Genomic DNA, 22,055 nt, shown 5'->3' with positions numbered 1-22,055 from the left:
TATGCCCTAAAGTGCAATTGCTGGATCATACAGCATTTCTATTTTTAATTTTTTGAGGAATTGTCATCCTCTTTTCTCTAGTGCCTGCACCATTGTACATTCCTACCAACAATGCACAGGGTTTCATTTTCTCTACATCCTTGCCAATGCTTGTAATTTTCTATTTTTTTAAAAATTTGTTTTGTTTGTTGGTTGGTTGGTTGGTAATAGCCATCCTAATGGGTGTGAGGTGATTTTATTTTTACTCCTTTTAATATGGAATAATTTCAAAAAGGAAAAATACTTTGATTTGAGTGGAAACTCAACATAGAGCCCCATCATTTTGAAATGTAATTTAGATGAAACTCCATAAATGTTTACTTCAAAAAATGAGATTTCACAAAATGTACTTCAGTAAACTGTATTTGGGCTTTTGAACAAATTTACTAGTGTTTATTTTTGTTGAATCAATTTGGCCACTCTTCATTAATTTGTTCCTTTGAACACTCTTAGATTTTCCATACTAGGTATAGCATTGTGACAGGCAGAGAAAGCATTGTTCCTGTCATTAAGGGAATTATCTGTGATTAAACCCCACATATTCACAAATCAGATGGAAAAATGAATATGTTTTAAAATAAGTGGGTATGTGAAAACTGGGAGGTAAAGAAAAACCTCTTTTTATTAAGTTAAAACATTTGTAGGGTATTTTTCCCCCAGAAAAGCAGGCTAGCTTGCTTCTTCTGTTTTACTACAAAGATAAGGATTTTGGTGCAGTAGAATAAATTCTATTGTTTGAATGTCTATCCTTTGTAGTATAGACTATTATGTACCACCAGGGAGTAAGGGCTTTGTATACAGTCGTACCTCAGTTTCTGCGTGGAATCGGTTCCAGGACCCACCGTGGGTACCAAAATCCTTGGATGCTCAGGTTCCATAGTCCACCCTCTGTATCTGCAGTTTCCGCATCTGTGGATTCCATCAACCGTGGGTCCTAAATGTAGCTCTAATCTGGTTGGTTGAATTTGCGGATGTGAAGCCCTCGGATACAGAGCACCCACACTGTCAAGAAGTCCTGAGGGACTGTTGAGTTTTCCTCTGTTTAAGCAGGCTCTTCACCCTTTCCCTCTAAATTTATTTTGCCCCTACATTGGCGGGGAAAAAAAATAAAGGAGTAATATTTGTATCAGACTACGCATGTAAAATGCAATAGAGGTTTAGAAAATCAGGCTGTTGTCTCCATCCATTCCTTTCTCTTTTAATGACATATTGAGATGATAGACTTTGAGAGATATTTAAGCAGGACTGGTGGGGGAGAAGAGCTCAGACAGACAGACACATTGTACTTTGTACAAACTTGTCTTTGTGTGTCTTCCTGCTGGGTAAAAAAAAAAACCAAACAAAAAACTGGTTTCTTTTCTGAACATCACTTTTGCTAGATGTTGCACATGAAATTTATGATGATCTCTTCTAGGTCCACGGTTTTACGCAAGATGATTACCTGATTCTATACCCCTACCCCCTTAGGATCTTTTAGTAATTAAGCTCTTATCCTTCAGAGTGAGGGAAAAAATCCACAATTGGAGAATGGAGTGAAGTGGTAAAGCTGAGGTGACTTCAGCCTCCACTAAACACCTCCTTCCCCCCTACCCACCCTCGCCACACACACATTATTAGGAAATGAATGTATTTTGGCTTCTCATACCTTTGTTAAGTGTCTCTAAAGTAAAAGATGGTAGAGGATATAATTGGTGTTCTCCTCTGACGATGCCACAGTTATGAAAGGCTGGTCAGAGATACAAAAGGAGGAATACTGTTTAAAGACAGAAAAGAACTTGGTAGTGTGCCTGGAGTCAGTATTTGCTACTAATTCCAATAGTGCTTCACTCGAAATCTGACTAACTTCCACATGTAGCCAGAAGTTGATTCAGTAGTTCTACTTTAACTATTTGTTATAACTAATTTTCTTGGTGAACTTATGTAGCAAGCATAATAAGAGTTACATAAAAGGGAAAGTGTTACTTTCTGGCTCTTCACCTCTAAATCCATTTTCACATTTTTCCTTTGGTGCATATCAACTAGCTTCTGAAAAGTTCAATGTACATATTTTGTAGCTTGGGCTTCAGATTTCCTTTTCCCTAAGCCTACCCTCTGTTTTAAGTTCAGCAGATCTTTTGTGATGCAAGTGTGCTTTGGCAGCATTATTGTGTAATTTTCTTGGGGTGTAAAATGGAAACCATGTGTTGAAATGTTCACCCATGAACTCTCCCATGAGTCTCCCATGAGGTTGATAGTCATGATAAAGCCTTCATATTTTAAGGGAAAATAATCATCTGACAGGTAGTGGTCTGAGGAAATAATGGTTTTACTTTCTAAGGTTTTTGGAGGAACATGGTATTTTTGAATCCATTTTCCATATCCCTAAGTCATGATCTAAATAAAAGTTGTGTGTTTTAATGGTACTTCAACTTTCCATGGTGTTCCTCGCAAAATTGTCCTTCACTGAGCACCAAAACGGTGATATAAGACAAACTGTCATAAAATGTGACATAGAACTCAATAAAATGCACAAAAGTGATACTAAAACTTAGCATCCAGTATGGACCATAAGGGTTTGGTTCTAGGCCTGGAAAGATATTACTTCTTAAATGGATATTTCAATGAGCATCCATGATTAGAAGCATGAATAGATTTTTTTGAGGCAGAGGGGGAATGGATTTTAATAGGGAAGGTAATGTGGCATTGACGTTTGTAATTTTCTTAGTGAATAACCTGTCAGATCTTGGAAGTGAGAGGTGAATATCAGCTATTTTCAGCACCTAGAAGTAAAGTGACCTCCTCTGAGTTGGTTAGGTAGCATCCTTAACCTCCCATAGACAAGCAGCTTACTGATTAAAACACCAGCATGTGTTAATGGTGATTTCTGACGTTTATACTGAAAGCAAGAGTATTTCAGTATGAGGGACTCTTAGAGCCTCATTAGTTTGGTTTACTGCCCCTTCCCACCTGTGTTGTCACAGCGTGAAATGTATAAATTATCGGTCTGTCTTGGAGTGATTTGTTAGCTGCACTTAACTTGCAAAAAAAAAAAAAAACCCCAAATTCAAAAGTGATAGATGTGAAATGGCAACCTTTGTCAGATAGATGTCACACATGATACGGTTCCTTCTGTTAATATATGTTAGCCTTGGGCTGTAGAAGGTAACGAGTCATTTTCAAAAGGAAAAAAGTCCTGAAAGAAAATCTTCCTCATTAGCCTCACGCAGTTAGAAGTTTGTGGGGATTTTAGGAGCCTTGCACACCTCAGAACCATTTTGTCTAATTTTATGACATAATTTCTTCCCCAAAAGCACATAACCTGGGAGAACTGATAAGTTGTAAACATAATGATCTGGAGAGGGTGTGCTCCTTCCTGAATTTTTAATGGGGAGAAGGCCATCTGCTTCTCCATATGGAAGCATTACCCTCTTCTACACGAAGCCAGCACAGCTAGGGACCAGAACCACAGGAAGAGGCAGCGTGCGACCTCCTCACCGCTTTACCTTTCACAGAACTAATAAAGCTCTTGCTTTATTTACAGTTCAAACTTCCTATAATTATACGTAAGGTCACATAACTCAGAGTATGAGCACCCCAAAAAAATTTTAAGTGGCTAGGGTGAACCCCTTAATAAAATGGTGTATTAATGTAGTTAGTATTCTTTTCATTTGAAATATTTTCATTGTATTTTATTTAGTGAGGCATAACAAATGCTAAACATATTCTCCTTATTTTTAAATGGTCCTTCTGAAACCTAAGAGCTGTTAGTGCTACCTCTTAAATAAGATTTTTACAAGTATTTTTCTTTCCGTGTGTGAATTGTATGTTTGTTTTGCTTTAAGAGTCCAGCGACTACTCTGTAGATGATGAATGCTTAGTGAAGTTGCTGAAAGGATGCTGCCTGAAGAACTTACAGCGGCCTTTGCAAGCGGAATTGTGTTTCAATCACGTTGTCCAAAGGTAAAAGCGGACAATGAAACCAACTTGAGTGCAGATTGTGGTTTCTGGGGAATCGCTGTGAGAAAGTGATGCTTTTATCTCCCGTTGCTAACCTTTTACTTGGTGTTGCCAGAAAGAGAATCCAGTAATGTTTTCTTTATTCTTTGAGAAAAAAATTATAACCTAAGTGGAACGTGGCGTTATGCCTTTCTACCTGGTGTTCAGAGGTGACTTACAAAAGCTAAATTTACAGCCAGGCTGACATGTGTCTGTCTGAATTCTGGCAGCAATGTACAGAACATCTGATACTTCTTTGATTCGTGCATTTGTCTGTCATCCATTTATTCCACAGATATTTGAGTACCCACTATGTGCCAGAGACTGTGATCCTGAATCCTAGGGATTCAAAGTTCAGTAGAAAGACTCGCCATCATTGTAATGATAATGTGACAGGAAAGAACGACTGTGATGAATACTAACACTGCTTCTCTTTTGGCAAGGGGTATTTTTCTGTAGATGAATGAGTTTTAACCCCCCAAGAGCATTGATCATGATGTCCTGCTCTTTCACTAATTAGAGAGTTGAGTCAAGGTTCTGGTGCCTGACCCTCTTCTCTACATCTGGAGTCACAATACAGGGGCCAGACAAGTAACCTTACTGAACATGGCAGAAATAGGGATTAGTGGGCACTGCAGATTAGGGAGATAGTGTGTTCTCTTTAAAGAATGCAGCCACTCCTGAGCTCTAATTGATTATTGCTCTGGACAGTGTGGGCCCAGTAGCAATAATCCCTACTTTTTTTTTTTTTTTTTTTTTTTGGCTGCGTTGGGTCTTTGGAGGCTTTCTCTAGTTGCAGCGAGTGGGGGCTACTCTTCGTGGCGGTCCACGAGCTTCTCACTGTGGTGGCTTCTCTTGTTGCGGAGCACAGGCTCTAGGTGTGAGGGCTTCAGTAGTTGTAGCGTGTGGGCTCAGTAGTTGTGACACACGGGCTTAGTTGCTCCGCGGCATATGGGATCTACCCGGACCAGGGATCGAACCTGTGTCCCCTGCATTGGCAGGCGGATTCTAAATGACTGTGCCACCAGGGAAGTCCCTACAATTTTTCATTGAAAGCCTGGAATCTGAATTTTGTATAACATCTCCAGATTTTTAAATCTTGGCTCAATTTTTTGGAAACCATTGTGTAAGCCAAATAGATCACAGCCATAGACTGCCGGTTGACGTTTTTTGTTCCATATCATATGCCTTTCCATCCGTAGCTACTGATCTGCTTCTTTCTGACTATATATTATGAGAATGTAGGAGGACCGGTGTCCTTCTAAGAAGCTGAAAGAGACAATATCTGTTTCCCAAATAAGTAATATACAGGCTTTAGTAAACATGTTAAAGAAGTATCCGTTGAGTTCTCTTTTATTGGTGTTTTTATTAGGATCAAAAGGATGACCCATTTGTTGTATTTTTTGAATCTCATAGTGAATTGCTTGCCGGTGTATTTTATAGTTTTGGATTGTGAGTTCACCTTCAGAGGGGTTTTATCTTGAGGCTCCTATGAGGCTAGGATTGAGGAATAGTCTCTCTCTAAAGTGATTTTGCTTTTATTTCTGCCAGATGCCCAAAAGGCTTTTCCAGGCCAGGGCCACCTTCATGTTAATTTCATTGCTTAGAAGTTCTTGGATCATTTGGGCCACATAAATTTGAATTGCAGATTCATGTGAGGGCAGGCCTATTGGTTATTAATTTCCTAAGGGATGTGTTTTTTTCCACTCCCCCTCACCTAGACCTCAGGCCAAGGAGCCAACTGCCCCTGTCTTCCTCCTATGCTGCAAGTGGGTTTTTCTCATCTGCCCTTTCTCTGGTGGAGCAGAGCCCCAGCTTTATGTAGAGTCTCAGCCCAGGCTCTATATACTATGTGGACCCAAGGCCTCCCCTCCTGTGTGGACATTGAGACACAAAGCCCTGGCGGATTCAGACTGAAACAGACCTAGGGGTGCTTTGGCATCATGCACACACTTAGAGTTCTGGTTTTGTTTTGCTTTCAGTTTGAGATTTTTCCTTATGTCCTTGTGAGCTGAGCTCTGCATTTTAAAGGGTGTTGCTCTTATTTTTTTGAGTGCTTCTAGATGTTTTGTAGTCAGAGAATTTTCATAATACTGCTGAAAACCGAAGTGTTGACCACTTCTTTCTTGACATTTTGAAGCATTATAAGACAGCAGTGCAAAGAGAGTTGAACCTCAGTGAGAAATAAGTGGCATCATTTTCTGAGTGGAGTCATTTCCTGAACACATTCATGTTCAGGAGGGATGATCTTATCCTTTCTAGGGTTAATCTTTGAAGATCTGCATGCATTTGTATACCTGAAGGTCAGTAACCAATCCTCAGTGCTGGATTTATATTAAGGAATAAAATAAAAGAGTAATATAAGGAATTCCCTGGCGGTCCAGTGGTTAGGACTCCGTGCTTCCACTGCAGGGGGCACGGGTTCAATCCCTGGTCGGGGAACTAAGATCCTGCATGCCAGAGCTTGGCCAAAAAAAAAAGAAAGAAAAAAAGAAAAAAAAGAGTAATATATTAAAAACATACTATTTATTGCCATGGTTTATTAGGTTCTTTAACTGTATAATGACAGCTTTTCTCTGATAATAGTCTTAGTGCTGTAGCTGTTTTCTTAAGAATGGGGAAAAATACATGTATGTTGGAAAAGAATGATATGTTCCTTGTTCTGTTAAGACTTAATTGCTTTTCATTTGCTCTTTTAGTGAAAAGCTACTGAAGTATGACCACTACCTAGTGCCATTTACTCTGTTTGAGTTGGCATTTTTGTATAAAAACCAAGGGGAAATTGACAAGGCCATAAAGGTTCTAGAAACTGCAAGGTAAGTGATAACCGCAGCTTCTCTTGCTGTGGAGTCAGGAATGTCAATACAATTTTAACAACAGCAGTAACTTGATACACTTAAAATGAACACATTAATGAAAAATTAGTCACAATTTTACACTTGCTAATTTATGCTTAGTTTCTGCCTGTGGCTTTTGCTGGAATTGTGCTGTTTCCAACCCTTTTTTTTTTTTTTTTTTTTTTTTTTTTTGCGGTACACGTGCCTCTCACTGTTGCGGCCTCTCCCGTTGCGGAGCACAGGCTCAGCGGCCATGGCTCACGGGCCCAGCCGCTCCGTGGCGTGTGGGATCTTCCCGGACTGGAGCACGAACCCATATCCCCTGCATTGGCAGGCGGACTCTCAACCACTGCGCCACCAGGGAAGCCCTCCAGTCCTCTTAATGCCTGACCCTGTGGCTGTTTACAAATGTTGTGATTTTGGGGACCTACATGACAGATTTCTGGCCTATTCTCTTCTATATCGGGGTCAGCAAACTTTTTCTGTAAAGGGCCAGTTAGTAAGTATTTTTGGCTTTACAGTATAAGGTTTCCATTGCAACTACTCAATTGTATTAAAAGCAGCCATAGAAGACAATATGTAAATAAATGGGTGTGCCCAGATTTGGCCATAATTCTGGTCATAGTTTGCCGATCCTTGGTGTGTTCTACCATCTCTCTCATTTCCTTAAAGAGCCATTGATTTGAAGAAGCCCTTTGAATCTTCTCCTCTTTCTTCTTTCTGACTACTGTGGCAGTTTCAAAGCACTTTATCAATTCTGCTGTCCAGTGGCTCTCAGACCTCCTGTGATCATGGCTCACTTACTGGGGGCACAAACCCTGTGGTCTGCTTGCTTTGAACACTACTTGCCATGGAGAAAGAATGCCATGATAGCTGTAGGCCATAAATAGCTTGCTGATCCACTAGTTTGTTCATTTACTCACATTCAGCAGAGCATTCACTGAGTACCTATTATGTGCTAGACACTAGAAAAGGTTCTAGATAGACACCTGTGCATAAACAGGCAATGTTTCTACCTTCTAAGTTGAGGGGTATTGGTAAATAAACAAATAAGAAGAGTAGCAATGGTATGTGCTTTGCTGAGATTTACGATATGATACAGGGTACTCGAGTGCTACTTTAGATTGAGTTGATTCTGGAAGGTTTCCTTGAGGGGGTATGTAGTTGAGATTAGCATAATTAAAGCCAGTCCTGAGAAGACCAGTCACCAGCGGACTGTGTGGGGAGCATTCTTGGCTGGGGGGTGGAGCGGGGAGGGTGTTGAGCCACGAGGTTGATGATGCTTCTTGAATGAAATGGGGAATACTTAGAGGATAAGGATTGAGGAGAGAGAGAGAGAAAAAAAAACTTACTCCTGTTCGAACTGTGATATTTTGAGGTGCCTATAGGTATTCACGTGGAGATGGTGAGTTGGCAGTCATATATACCAGCATGGAGTTCAGTGTAAAGGTCAAGGCCAAATGTAGATATTTCAAAGTCACCAGAACAGAGACAGTGATATTTAAAGCTGTGGTGCTTGATGAGGTCATTTGGGGAAAGTTATACAGCTAGAGAAGGAGATCCAGCATAGCCCTGGGATATGCCATCATTTTAGAGATTAAACAAGAAGATTAAGAAGTGGCCAGTGAGTTAGGAGGACATCCGGGAAAGCCAAGTGAACAAAATGTTTCAAAAGAAGAGAGTGGTCAGTTGTGAAGATGGCTGCCAAGAGGTCAATCAAGGTGAGACCAGAGAACTGGCTGCTGAACTTGGCAGCATGATCATCGGTGACTTTGACAAGCAAGGTGAGAAAGTGGAGTTTGCTACTCCAGGCAACCCCTTCAGGATATTTGGCTGTGAATAAAGCATAGTAATGGGGCAGAAGCTTTGGAGGCACAGTGGAGCCAAGAGAGGTTTCATTATCTTTTTTTTTTTTTAAAGCCAAGGATATGAGAGAAAGTCACTTTTAAAGTTAATTTGTTGAGAGTGAGTATGACTCTTATGTCAACTGACATTCGTGTATCTTCAAATCTATTGAAAATTTTTAGTCCCATTGGAAAATTTGGGACTGAAAATACGGTTTCTAAGTATTCATATCATTTGGACATATTTGGTGTTATCTAAGCAATGCACAATAAGACAACTTTATAACAATGAAAATAAAAGACTAGTAATTCACTATGAAAAAGCAAGACCAGCAGTGATCAAAAGTCACCACTAACTCAAGACAGTCCCAGTGATGTCAACATAAACAGACGTCCCATAATTTCAAGACTGTTGATTATCTGTAGTTTTCTTTGTGCAGTAGGAGCTTTGCAAAGCTTCCAAAGTTAATTAGGGAAATACTCAATTACGTCCTTCGGTAAACTCTAGTAAGATGTTGGCTTAGCTTATGAATAATAACCCTCATTATGAATAATAAACCTGATTATCAAGGTTACCAGTAAGTAACCCTTAGACCTGTATAAAGTAAAGGGTTATAGAAAGGAATGAATGCCACTGCAAAGAAAGTACAGCTCTCCCATGGGCCACGGTGGTGTGTGAAAGCAGAGCCCAAGGTCCAAAGCATTCCATTTTGCTGATTCGGAACAATTCTAGCAAAGAGAAGTCAACATGGATGATCTAAGTGAAGTTTTTAAATAATCTGTGGATTTCTAATGCCCCTCCTGACATTGCCACATAATAATTATTGATCAAACCATTGATATTTGCCCATCAGAATTGCAGTAAGTAATTTTGGTGTCACCAAGTAATCCTGCTATCTTTGTTGTAATTGTCGTTTTGTGCGAGTTTCTATATCTATATCTAAATCTATCTATATATATAAATTTGTGTGTGTGTGTGTGGTGGGGGTGAATGATTATGTTCACCTTGTTTTCACAGGCTGCCAGAAATTTCCAGTTTAGAAAAGGAGGTCAACTCTTTAAAAATAGTTCACAAAATTTGTTAAGCCTTCCATGTAACCTTCTTGCTGTTTGTGAATGGTTTGGTAATTACATATAAACCTTGCTAGTCAAAGCATGCTTTTTAGACCACCACCAGGAAGCTTCTAGAAATACAGAATATTGCAGTCCTCATCTCCTCCCAGGACCAGAATCTGCATTTTAACAAAATCCACCGTTATGCATATTAACGTTTGAAAGCAAATAAGGAGTGAAGATGAGAGGAGGGGAGGAGGGTGGTGGTGCCCTGGTGTATAAACGAATTTTGACATTACAATATTATTGTTATTTATCTTTAGAAATAACTACAAAGATTACTCACTGGAGTCCAGACTACACTTCAGAATTCAGGCAGCTCTTCACCTCTGGAAAAAACCGTCCTCAGATTGATCAGAACATGAAGGATGGAATTTCCTTTCAATTAGTACCGGCATCTGCTATAGATTAGACCTTGTATTAAAGTGGAAAAATGATCTTGTGAATGTGAGACAAAAAACTAATTTTACTGTCAATATTTTCTATCATCTGTGTGGTTTACTATTGGTCTACATAAATGGGTTTTTTTTTCCTATGGAATGATGTTCAATAATATCTAGAAAACTCTTATATTCTGCATCTCCAAAAAGAATTTCATATCCGATTTGAATTGGAGAGTGAAAAGTCTTTTAAAGGACTCACAGGTACAGTAAAGTATAATTAGATTATTTATTTTTTTAATGTGGAAATGAATATTATGTAAGTAGCAAATGGCTTACAACCTAAGCATTTTTAGCATGTCGGTCAGTTAAACTTCAGAGATATTTTGTTGCCTAGCATTTAAGTTTCAGAGGGGAAATAAGAATCACCTACATTCAAAATAGCTCAATAACTTTCCGAAAACTCCTGAAAAAGACAGGCAATGGTGTGAACCGGACAGGTAATGTAGGTAATAGGTTGAAAGACCTGTATCTAGAAAAGGTGATGAAATGTTATTGTTTCTTATTCTTCATGTAAGTTACAGGTGGTGACAGTTTTGAGAGACTATCCTGTGTTTTGTTTTTTTTTTTTTTTTTGCGGTACGCGGGCCTCTCACTGTTGTGGCCTCTCCTGTTGCGGAGCACAGGCTCCGGAGGCACAGGCTCAGCGGCCATGGCTCACGGGCCCAGCTGCTCCGCGGCATGTGGGATCTTCCCACACCGGGGCACAAACCCACATCCCCTGCATCGGCAGGCGGACTCTCAACTACTGTGCCACCAGGGAAGCCCTATCCTGTTTTTGAATGTACTTAAGTCTGTTATTATTATAACAAAATTCAAAAAAATTCCATATATCTAAAGGGAAAAAAAGTTATATTTTAGAAAATTTCCTTAATCTTAACAATGAGCACCTAAAATATATACGTTGACTATTTTTCCTATAAAGTTCCTGCTGCTTTCAATGATATGTAAAATAATAATTTTTACACTTGTAATGTTGGTGTGTAAGGTCTAATCTGCTCATTTCTCTAGCACTGTGATGGTTCCTTGTAAATATCTGGACTGTACTTAGTCCTTTAATTTGCAAACACAATCAGGGCATGGAGTGGAAGAGAGCCAGCTCTGTGTGGTCCTGGCTCTGCTGTCGGCAGTTACCGGGGTGACCTTTAGGGAGTTCTGTGCTCTCTCCATCACCATATTTTCCTCACCTGTGAAATGGAAAAAGAACAGATGAATTTCAAGGTCTCTTTTAGTTTTATAACTGTGGGTCTGAGGCTGAGATATTTATTTTCAGCAAACAATGTTAAAATGTTTAATCTAGATCATTCCCACTTAGTGTGTGTTTTATTTTACAATCATCACTGCCCTCCCCAGCCCCTCAGCTCTCCAATATGTATGTGCAGTGGCTGAGGACAAGACTGCATCCAGAGTGACAAAAAACAGTTCATGAATTGATGAATCAGGGTTTTGTCTTATTTCTATTTTGAAGAATAACTTGTCATGGAAGCCTCTGCAGTGTAACAAAAACAGTCCAGATTGGCAGTCAGGAGCCGAGTTCTATTAGTTAATAATATTTCCTCTATGTGGAGCAAGTCATTGACCCTCTCTGGCACTCAGTTTCCCTGGTGGGGATAGCAACACAGAGCTTGGTGCTCGTGAGGGCTCTATTAGATACTGCATATGATAGCTTTTTGTAAACTGAAAGGCTGCATGAATATGAGTTGTTGTAACAGTTACGGTTTTTATGTATTACAGTATCAAAACAAAAGTATTGGCTTGAGTCTGTGGTCTCTGATATAAAATGAAAGTGTGGAGATTCAGACAAGTTTAAATTTATTTGAAGTGTTTGGCACTGACATGAGCTCACATTGTGAATTTGCTCCTTGCTGTTTATTCCCTGCTATATGAGCCTGTATGCAGCAGGTATTTGGTCTTGTTTTCTTTAAGGTACTAATTCTTGGCCAATACTGAGGATGTTTTTCCAGTGGAAAATGATGAATACAATTCAACTCGGAGTTCCACCCCTTCAGATAATATTGGTGGTAGATTCATCATGTGTTATTAATAGGAATTATATAATTTTACATTAGGACCAAATAAAAGAGAAAATAACTGTCATTACAACTAGTAAGGGAAAATCTGCTCAAAAATTTCTTTGAATATTACTTGGGGAAAAAAAGTCTCCAAAGTTCTTAGAAGAGTTTTGGTAGCATTATTATTATTTTTTTTAATAATAAAAAAAACGGTCATATTGCTTTTGTGAGAAGCTACAAGTCAGAGCAAAAGTGAGTAAAAAATGCACTTTCTGGTATGAAATGGAAACGATTTAAGGTAATGGTAGTTATTTTTGTTTTATTTTGACTCTGCATTACCAAAACAAATATAAAAATTCATATCTCCCATTAAGATTTTTCCTTTATTTGTTATTTCTTTTGTATTTTCATTTTCTTTTCTTTTATAGTTACCTGATAATCTATCCAATGGATTTTTAAATGTTGTAATGTCATTTATTTATTTACTGTTAAACATCTTTATTGGAATATAATTGCTTTACAATGGTACGTTAGTTTCTGCTTTATAAGAAAGTGAATCAGCTATACATATAAATATATCCCCATATCTCCTCCCGCTTGCGTCTCCTTCCCACCCTCCCTATCTTACCCCTCTAGGTGGTCACAAAGCATCTCCCTGTGCTACGCGGCTGCTTCCCACTAGCTAGCTATTTTACATTTGGTAGTGTATATATGTCCATGCCACTCTCTCACTTTGTCCCAGCTAACCCTTCCCCCTCCCCGTGTCCTCAAGTCCATTCTCTATGTCTTTATTCCTGTCCTACCCCTAGGTTCTTCAGAACCATTTTTTTTAGATTCCATATATATGTGTTAGCATACGGTATTTGTTTTTCTGTTTCTGACTTACTTTACTCTATATGACAGACTCTAGGTCCATCCACCTCACTACAAATAACTCAATTTCATTTCTTTTTATGGCTGAGTAATATTCCATTGTATATATGTGTCACAGCTTCTTTATCCATTCATCTGTTGATGGACACTTAGGTTGCATCCATGTCCTGGCTATTGTAAATAGAGCTGCCATGAACACTGTGGTACATGTCTCTTATTGAATTATGGTTTTCTCAGGGTATATGGCCAGTAGTGGGATTGCTGGGTCGTATGCTAGTTCTATTTTTAGTTTTTTAAAGAAACCTCCATACAGTTCTACATAGTGGCTATATCAATTTACCTTCCCACCAAGAGTGCAAGAGGGTTCACTTTTCTCCACACCCTCTTCAGCATTTATTGTTAGTAGTTTTTTTGTACGCGGGCCTCTCACTACTGTGGCTTCTCCCGCTGCGGAGCACAGGCTCCGGGGGCCCAGCCGCTCCGCGGCACGTGGGATCCCCCCGAACGGGGCATGAACCTGTGTCCCCTGCATCGGCAGGCGGACTCCCAACCACTGTGCCACCAGGGAAGCCCGTTAGTAGTTTTTTTTTTTTTTTTTAGTAGTTCTTTTGATGATAGCCATTCTGACTGGTGTGAGTTGATACCTCATTGTAGGTTTTTTTTTTGTTTTTTTTTTTTGCGGTATGCGAGCCTCTCACTGTTGTGGTCTCTCCCGTTGTGGAGCACAGGCTCCGGAGGCACAGGCTCAGCGGCCATGGCTCATGGGCCCAGCCGCTCCGCGGCATGTGGGATCTTCCCGGACCGGGGCACAAACCCGTGTCCCCTGCATCAGCAGGCGGACTCTCAACCACTGCGCCACCAGGGAAGCCCCCCCTCGTTGTAGTTTTGATTTGCATTTCTCTAATGATTAGTGATGCTGAGCATTCTTTCATGTGTCTGTTGGCTATCTGTATATCTTCTTTGGAGAAATGTCTATTTAGGTCTTCTGCCCATTTTTGGATTGGGTTGTTTGTTTTTTTGATATTGAGCTGCATGAGCTGCTTGTAAATTTTGGAGATTAATCCTTTGTCAGTTGCTTCATTTGCAAATATTTTCTTCCATTCTGAGGGTTGTCTTTTCATCTTGTTTATGGTTTCCTTTGCTTTGCAAAAGCTTTAAAGTTTCATTATGTTCCATTTGTTGATTTTTGTTTTTCCATTTCTCTAGGAGGTGGGTCTTGCTGTGATTTATGTCATAGAGTGTTCTGCCTATGTTTTCCTCTACGAGTTTGATACTGTCTGGCCTTACATTTAGGTCTTTAATCCATTTTGACTTTATTTTTGTGTATGGTCTTAGGGAGTGTTCTACATGTTCTTTTACATGTAGCTGTCTAGTTTTCCCAGCACCACTTATTGAAGAGGCTGTCTTTTCTCCATTGTATATTCTTGCCTCCTTTATCAAAAAATAAGGTGACCATATGTGCGTGGGTTTATCTCTGGGCTTTCCATCCTGTTCCATTGATTTATATTTCTGTTTTTGCACCAGTACCATACTATCTTGATTACTGTAGCTTTGTAGTATAGTCTGAAGTCAGGTAGCCTGATTCCTCCAGCTCAGTTTTCTTTCTCAAGATTGCTTTGGCTATTAAGGGTCTTTTGTGTTTCCATACATACTGTGAAATATTTTGTTCTAGTTCTGTGAAAAATGCCATTGGTAATTTGATAGGGATTGCATTGAATCTGTAGATTGCTTTGAGTCGTTTAGTCATTTTCACAATGTTGATTCTTCCAATCCAAGAACATGGTATATCTCTCCATCTGTTTGTATCATCTTTAATTTCTTTCATCAGTGTCTTATAGTTTTCGGCATGCAGGTCTTTTGTCTCCTTAAGTAGGTTTATTCCTAGGTATTTTATTCTTTTTGTTGCAGTGGTAAATGGGAGTGTTTTCTTAATTTCACTTTCAGATTTTTCATCATTAGTGTGTAGGAATGAAAGAGATTTCTGAGCATTAATTTTGTATCCTGCTACTTTACCAAATTCATTGATTAGCTCATGTAGTTTTCTGGTAGCGTCCTTAGGATTCTCTATGTACAGTGTCATGTCATCTGCAAACAGTGACAACTTTACTTCTTTGTTTCCAATTTGGATTCCTTTTATTTCTTTTTCTTCTCTGATTGCTGTGGCTAAAACTTCCAAAACTATGTTGAATAATAGTGGTGAGAGTGGGCAACCTTGTCTTGTTCCTGATCTTAGTGGAAATGGTTTCAGTTTTTCACCATTGAGAACAATGTTGGCTGTGGGTTTGTCATATATGGCCTTTATTATGTTGAGGTAAGTTCCCTCTATGCCTACTTTCTGGAGGGTTTTTTATCACAAATGGGTGTTGAATTTTGTCAAAAGCTTTTTCTGCATCTACTGAGTTGATCATATGGTTTTTATCCTTCAGTTTGTTAATATGGTGTATCACATTGATTGATTCACATATATTGAAGAATCCTTGCATTCCTGGGATAAACCCCACTTGATCATGGTGTATGATCCTTTTAATGTGCTGTTGGATTCTGTTTGCTAGTATTTTGTTGAAGATTTTTGCATCTTTGTTCATCAGTGATACTGGCCTGTAGTTTTCTTTCTTTGTGACATCTTTGTCTTGTGTTGGTATCAGGGTGATGGTCGCTTCATAGAATGAATTTGGGAGTATTTCTCCCTCTGCAGTTTTTTGGATGAGTTTGAGAAGGACTGGTGTTAGCTCTTCTCTAAATGTTTGATAGAATTTGCCTGTGAAGCCACCTGGTCCTGGACTTTTGTTTGTTGGAAGATTTTTAATTACAGTTTCAATTTCATTACTTGTGATAGGTCTGTTTATATTTTCTAATTCTTCCTGGTTCACTCTTGGAAAATTGTACCTTTCCAAGAATTTGTCCATTTCTTCATGGTTGTCCATTTTATTGGCATATAGTTGCTTGTAGTAATCTCTCATGATCCTTTGTATTTCTGCAGTGTCAGTTGTTACCTCTCCTTTTTCATTTCTAATTCTATTGATTTGAGTCTTCCGTTTTTTTTCTTGATGAGTCTAGCTAATGGTTTATCAATTTTGTTTATTTCCTCAAGGAACCAGGTTTTAGTTTTATTGATCTTTGCTATTGTTTCCTTCATTTCTTTTTCATTTATTTCTGATCTGATCTTTATGAGTTCTTTCCTTTGGCTAACTTTGGGGTTTTTTTGTTCTTATTTCTCTAATTGCTTTAGGTGTAAGGTTAGGTTGTTTATTTGAGATGTTTCTTGTTTCTTGAGGTAGGACTGTATTGCTATAAACTTCCCTCTAAGAACTGCTTTTACTGCATCCCATAGGTTTTGGGTTGTTGTGTTTTCATTGTCATTTGTTTCTAGGTATTTTTTGATTTCCTCTTTGGTTTCTTCAGTGATCTCTTGGTTATTTACTAGTGTATTGTTTAGCCTCCATGTGTTTGTATTTTTTACAGACTTTTTCTTGCTCTTGATATCTAGTCTCATAGTGTTGTGGTCGGAAAAGATACTTGATACGATTTCAATTTTCTTAAATGTACCAAAGATTGATGTGTGACCCAAGATATGATCTATCCTGGAGAATGTTCCATGAGCACTTGAGAAGAACGTGTATTCTGTTGTTTTGGGATGGAATGTCCTATAAATATCAGTTAAGTCCATCTTGTGTAATGTATCATTTAAAGCTTGTGTTTCCTTATTTATTTCCATTTTGGTTGATCTGTCCATTGGTGAAAATGGGGTGTTAAAATCCCCTACTATGATTGTGTTACTGTTAATTTCCCCTTTTGTGGCTGTTAGCATTTGCCTTATGTATTGAGATGCTCCTACGTTGGGTGCATAAATATTTACAATTGTTATATCTTCTTCTTGGATTGATCCCTTGATCATTATGTATTGTCCTTCTTTGTCTCTTGTAGTAGTCTTTATTTTAAAGTCTATTTTGTCTGGTATGAGAATTGCTACTCCAGCTTTCTTTTGATTTCCATTTGCATGGAATATCTTTTCCCATCCCTAGGTCTGAAATGGGTCTTATGTAGACCACATATATACGGGTCTTGTTTTTGTATCCATTCAGCCAGGCTATATCTTTTGGTTGCAGCATTTAATCCATTTAAGGTAATTATCGATATGTATGTTCCTATTACCATTTTCTCAATTGTTTTGGGTTTGTTATTGTTGGTCTTTTCCTTCTCTTGTGTTTCCTGCCTAGAGAAGTTCCTTTAGCATTTGTTGTAAAGCTGGCTTGGTCGTGCTGATTTCTCGTAGCTTTTGCTTGTCTGTAAAGGTTTTAATTTCTCTGTTGAATCTGAATGAGATCCTTGCTGGGTAGAGTAATCTTGGTTGTAGGTTTTTGCCTTTCATCACTTTAAATATGTCCTGCCACTCCCTTCTGGCTTGCAGAGTTTCTGCTGAAAGATCAGCTGTTGACCTTATGGGGATTCCCTTGTATGTTATTTGTTGTTTTTCCCTTGCTGCTTTTAATTTTTTTTTTGTATTTGATTTTTGATAGTTTGATTAATATGTGTCTTGGTGTGTTTCTCCTTGGATTTATCCTGAATGGGACTCTCTGTGCTTCCTGGACTTGATTAACTATTTCCTTTCCCATATTGGGGAAGTTTTCAACTATAATCTCTTCATATATTTTCTCAGTCCCTTTCTTTTTCTCTTCTTCTTCTGGGACCCCTATAATTCGAATGTTGGTGCATTTAATGTTGTCCCAGCGGTCTATGAAACTATCCTCAATTCTTTTCATTCTTTTTTCTTTATTCTGCTCTGCAGTAGTTATTTCTACTATTTTATCTTGCAGTTCACTTATCCATTCTTCTGCCTCAGTTATTCTGCTATTGTTTCCTTCTAGAGAATTTTTAATTTCATTTATTGTGTTGTTCATCATTGTTTGTTTCATCTTTAGTTCTTCTAGGTCCTTGTTAAATGTTTCTTGCATTTTGTCTATTCTATTTCCAAGACTTTGGATCATCTTTACTATCATTATGCTGAATTCTTTTTCAGGTAGACTATTTCCTCTTCATTTGTTAGGTCTGGTGGGTTTTTCCCTTGTTCCTTCATCTGCTGTGTGTTTCTCTGTCTTCTCATTTTGCTTCACTTACTGTGTTTGGGGTCTCCTTTTCACAGCCTGCATGTTTGTACTTCCCGTTGTGTTTGGTGTCTGCCCCCAGTGGCTATGTTTGGTTCAGTGGGTTGTGTATGCTTCCTGGTGGAGGGGACTGGTGCCTGTGTTCTGGAGGATGAGTCTGTATCTTGTCTTTCTTGTGGGCAGGACCGCGTCTGGTGGTGTGTTTTGGGGTGTCTGTGACCTTATTATGATTTTAGGCAGCCTCTCTGCCAATGGGTGGGGTTGTTTTCCTGTCTTGCTAGTTGTTTTGGCATAGGGTGTCCAGCACTGTAGCTTGCTGGTCGTTGAGTGGAGCTGGGTCTTAGCGTTGAGATGGAGATCTCTGGGAGGGCTTTCGCCTTTAATATTACATGGAGCCGGTATGTCTCTGGTGAACCAATGTCCAGAATTCTGCTCTCCTACCTGAGAGGCAGAGGCCTGACTCACGGCCGGAGCACCAAGACCCTGTCAGCCACATGGCTTAGAACTAGGAAAGGCAGAAAAAAAGAAAGAAAGAGGGCTTCCCTGGTGGCGCAGTGGTTGAGAGTCCGCCTGCCGATGCAGGGGACACGGGTTTGTGCCCCGGTCTGGGAGGATCCCACGTGCCGCGGAGCGGCTGGGCCTGTGGGCCATGGCCGCTGAGCCTGCGCGTCCGGAGCCTGTGCTCCGCAACGGGAGAGGCCGCAACAGTGAGAGGCCCACATACCAAAAAAATAAAAAAATTTAAAAAAAAAATAAAGTAAAAAATAAAGTAAAATAAGGTTATTAAAATAAAAAATAATTATTAAAAAATTAAAAAGTAATAACAAAGAAAGAATGAAGAGAGCAACCAAAAAATAAATAAATAAATAAAACACGGATAGGCAGAACCCTTGGACAAATGGTAAAAGTAAAGGTATACAGAGAAAATCACACAAAGAAGCATACACATACACACTCACAAAAAGAGAAAAAGGAATAAAATATATCGTTGCTCTGAAAGCCCACCGCCTCAATTTTGGGATGATTCATTGTCTATTCAGGTATTCCACAGGTGCAAGGTTCATCAGGTTGATTGTGGAGATTTAATCTGCTGCTCCTGAGGCTGCTGGGAGAGATTTCCCTTTCTCTTCTTTGTTCGCACAGCTCCTGGGGTTCAGCTGTGGATTTGGCCCCACCTCTGCATGTAGGTCGCCTGAGGACATCTGTACCCGCTCAGACAGGACAGGGTTAAAGGAGCAGCTGATTCGGGGGCTCTGGCTCACTCAGGCCAGGGGTGGGAGGGGTACGGAGTGTGGGGCGGGCCTGCGGCAGCAGAGGCCACCATGATGTTGCAACAGCCTGAGGCGTGCCTTGTGTTCTCCCGGGGAAGTTGTCCCTGGATCCCAGGACCCTGGCAGTGGCAGGCGGTACAGGCTCCCAGGAGGGAGGTGTGGATAGTGACCTGTGTTCGCACACAGGCTTCTAGGTGGCTGCAAAAAAACCTTAGCGTCTCCTGCCCGTCTCTGGAGTCCACAGTGTTGGCGCGGCTCGCGCCGTCTCTGGAGCTCGTTTAGGCGGCGCTCTTAATCCCCTCTCCTCACGCACCAGGAAACAAAGAGGCAAGAAAAAGTCTCTTGCCTCTTCAGCAGGTCCAGACTTTTTCCCGGACTCCCTCCCGGCTAGCTGTGGCGCGCTAGCCCCTTCAGGCTGTGTTCACGCCGCCAACCCCAGTCCTCTCCCTGCGCTCCAACCGAAGCCCGAGCCTCAGCTCCCACCCCCGCCCGCCCCGGCAGGTGAGCAGACAAGCCTCTCGGGCTGGTGAGTGCCGGTCGGCCCCGATCCTCTGTGCGGGAATCTGCGCTTTGCCCTCCGCACCCCTGTTGCTGCGCTCTCCTCAGCGGCTCCGAAGCTTCCGCCACGCCACCCGCAGTTTCCGCCCGCGACGCGGCTTCCTGGTGTGTAGAAACCTTTCCTCCTTCACGGCTCCCTCCCACTAGTGCAGGTCCCGTCCCTGTTCTTTTGTCTCTGTTTTTCCTTTTGCCCTACCCAGGTACGTGGGGAGTTTCTTGCCTTTTGGGAGGTCTGAGGTCTTCTGCCAGCGTTCAGTAGGTGTTCTGTAGGCGTTGTTTTACATGTAGTTGTATTTCTGATGTATTTGTGGAGAGGAAGGTGATCTCCACGTCTCCTTCCTCCGCCATCTTGAAGGTCTCCTCCTAAATGTTGTAATATCATTAATGCTACAAATATTCATCTGTTTCCTGCCATGTTCAAGATACCATGGCAGCACTAGTTTATTGTGACATCAGCTAATATTGCATTTTTAGAGTTATTTTGTGATTCAGGGTGTTCTGTGAAGAATGAGTACTGAAGTGACAATGTTTTATCTGCTGTTTTGAGGGGCATATGTGAAGGGGTTGGTCTGCCAATATATCTGACAGTTTGTGCAATTTGTGTAGTTCTTGGTATAATTACCTTTCTTTTTTTGCGGTACGCAGGCCTCTCACTGTTGTGGCCTCTCCCGTTGCGGAGCACAGGCTCCGGACGCGCAGGCTTGGCGGCCATGGCTCACGGGCCCAGCTGCTCCGCGGCATGTGGGATCCTCCCGGACCGGGGCACGAGCCCGTGTCCCCTGCATCGGCAGGCGGACTCTAAACCACTGCGCCACCAGGGAAGCCCTAATTACCTTTTTTTTAAATGAAGAGCCAGAGTTCTGATTGGTTCTGTGTAAACTTAAGACTCAAGTAGAGGTTAAGCTTTGTGGTATTGGTGACAAAGAAGGCATGATTTCCACTTGACAGTTAATGGAAGATTAGCTATATCAGCTCTTATATGAACTTATATCTTAATATTTCTGTGCTTCTCCTGGATATAAGAACATCCCACGTTATATAGGAAAAGAAAGTTCATTGATGTTATGTCTTTACTACAAGTGAGTAGAAGCTATAGGGAGGTAAATTGCAGATTAATCAGCATCAAAGATTTTTAATCATTGAAACAATATAAGAGTATAACCATTTCTTTTGCAAAGGAGTAAGTTTAGCAGAGCTATGTGACTATCATTCTTACCTGGCCTGGAAACGTTACAGTTGAACTTTGAGGTCACTGTGAGTCTTTGATCAGGTTTCCAAATCAGTGGGATGTGTGTAAAGAAGAAAGTTACTACCTTTCAAAGAAAAGTGAGCTTTTCTTCTTTTGAAACTGCTTTTAGAGGTAGTTACATTGTGTTAGCCACTAATAGCCCCTTTTATTAATACTCATTATGATTTCACTTCTCATCCATTCCTTTAAAGTGAATCTATCGACGTTTTCGAATAGAGATTTTTCTTCCTTTGGACGTTAAAACTAATTATTTTGAAAAGGTCTTTGTGATCAACGGGAAAAATTTCTGGCATTATTCTGATTAATTCTTCATTATTTTTTTCATATTACTCTTTTTTCCCTAGTTATTTAATCCACATTTATAAGTCATAAATTCTAATGCCTTTAATTAAAATGAGTCAATGAAGACTCCAGTGGTTGTTCTGATGCCCTAAGATTTTGTGATTCATAGGGCATGGAATGGATCTTGGAAATCTTTTTTTTTTTTTTTTTTGGCTGTACCACATGGCCTGTGGGATCTAAGTTCCCTGATCAGGGATTGAACCCACGCCCCTGCATTGGAAGGTGGAGTCTTAACCACTGGACAGCCGGGTAAGTCCTTGGAAAATTATGTCATCCTCCCCAACTGCTAAACAGTGTTGTTTCTCCTTCAGTCCTGCTCTGTCCAGTATGATAGCCACTGGCCACATGTGGCTATAGAGAACTTGAAACATGGCTAGTGGCACATGTTGGAATGATGCTG

General features: G+C 40.2%; 1 protein-coding gene across 1 annotated transcript in view; it reads left to right on the top strand.

Moving 5' to 3' along the window:
• TTC39B (tetratricopeptide repeat domain 39B) overlaps positions 1 to 12,780 on the top strand; it is a 136,263-nt gene extending 123,483 nt beyond the window's left edge. The window contains exons 19-21 of the mRNA XM_060014764.1: positions 3,861 to 3,978; positions 6,714 to 6,830; positions 10,072 to 12,780. Of these exons, the coding sequence (XP_059870747.1) occupies positions 3,861 to 3,978; positions 6,714 to 6,830; positions 10,072 to 10,162 (326 nt within the window). The 3' untranslated portion in view covers positions 10,163 to 12,780. The remainder of the gene's footprint in view (positions 1 to 3,860; positions 3,979 to 6,713; positions 6,831 to 10,071) is intronic.
• The last annotated feature ends 9,275 nt before the right edge of the window (positions 12,781 to 22,055 follow it).

This window comes from Delphinus delphis, chromosome 6 (genome assembly GCF_949987515.2).
Source record: "Delphinus delphis chromosome 6, mDelDel1.2, whole genome shotgun sequence".
In the NCBI taxonomy this organism is placed as follows: domain Eukaryota; kingdom Metazoa; phylum Chordata; class Mammalia; order Artiodactyla; family Delphinidae; genus Delphinus; species Delphinus delphis.
The sequence above is the reverse complement of the archived record's forward strand: the minus strand, read 5'-3'. Positions and strand labels throughout refer to the sequence as shown.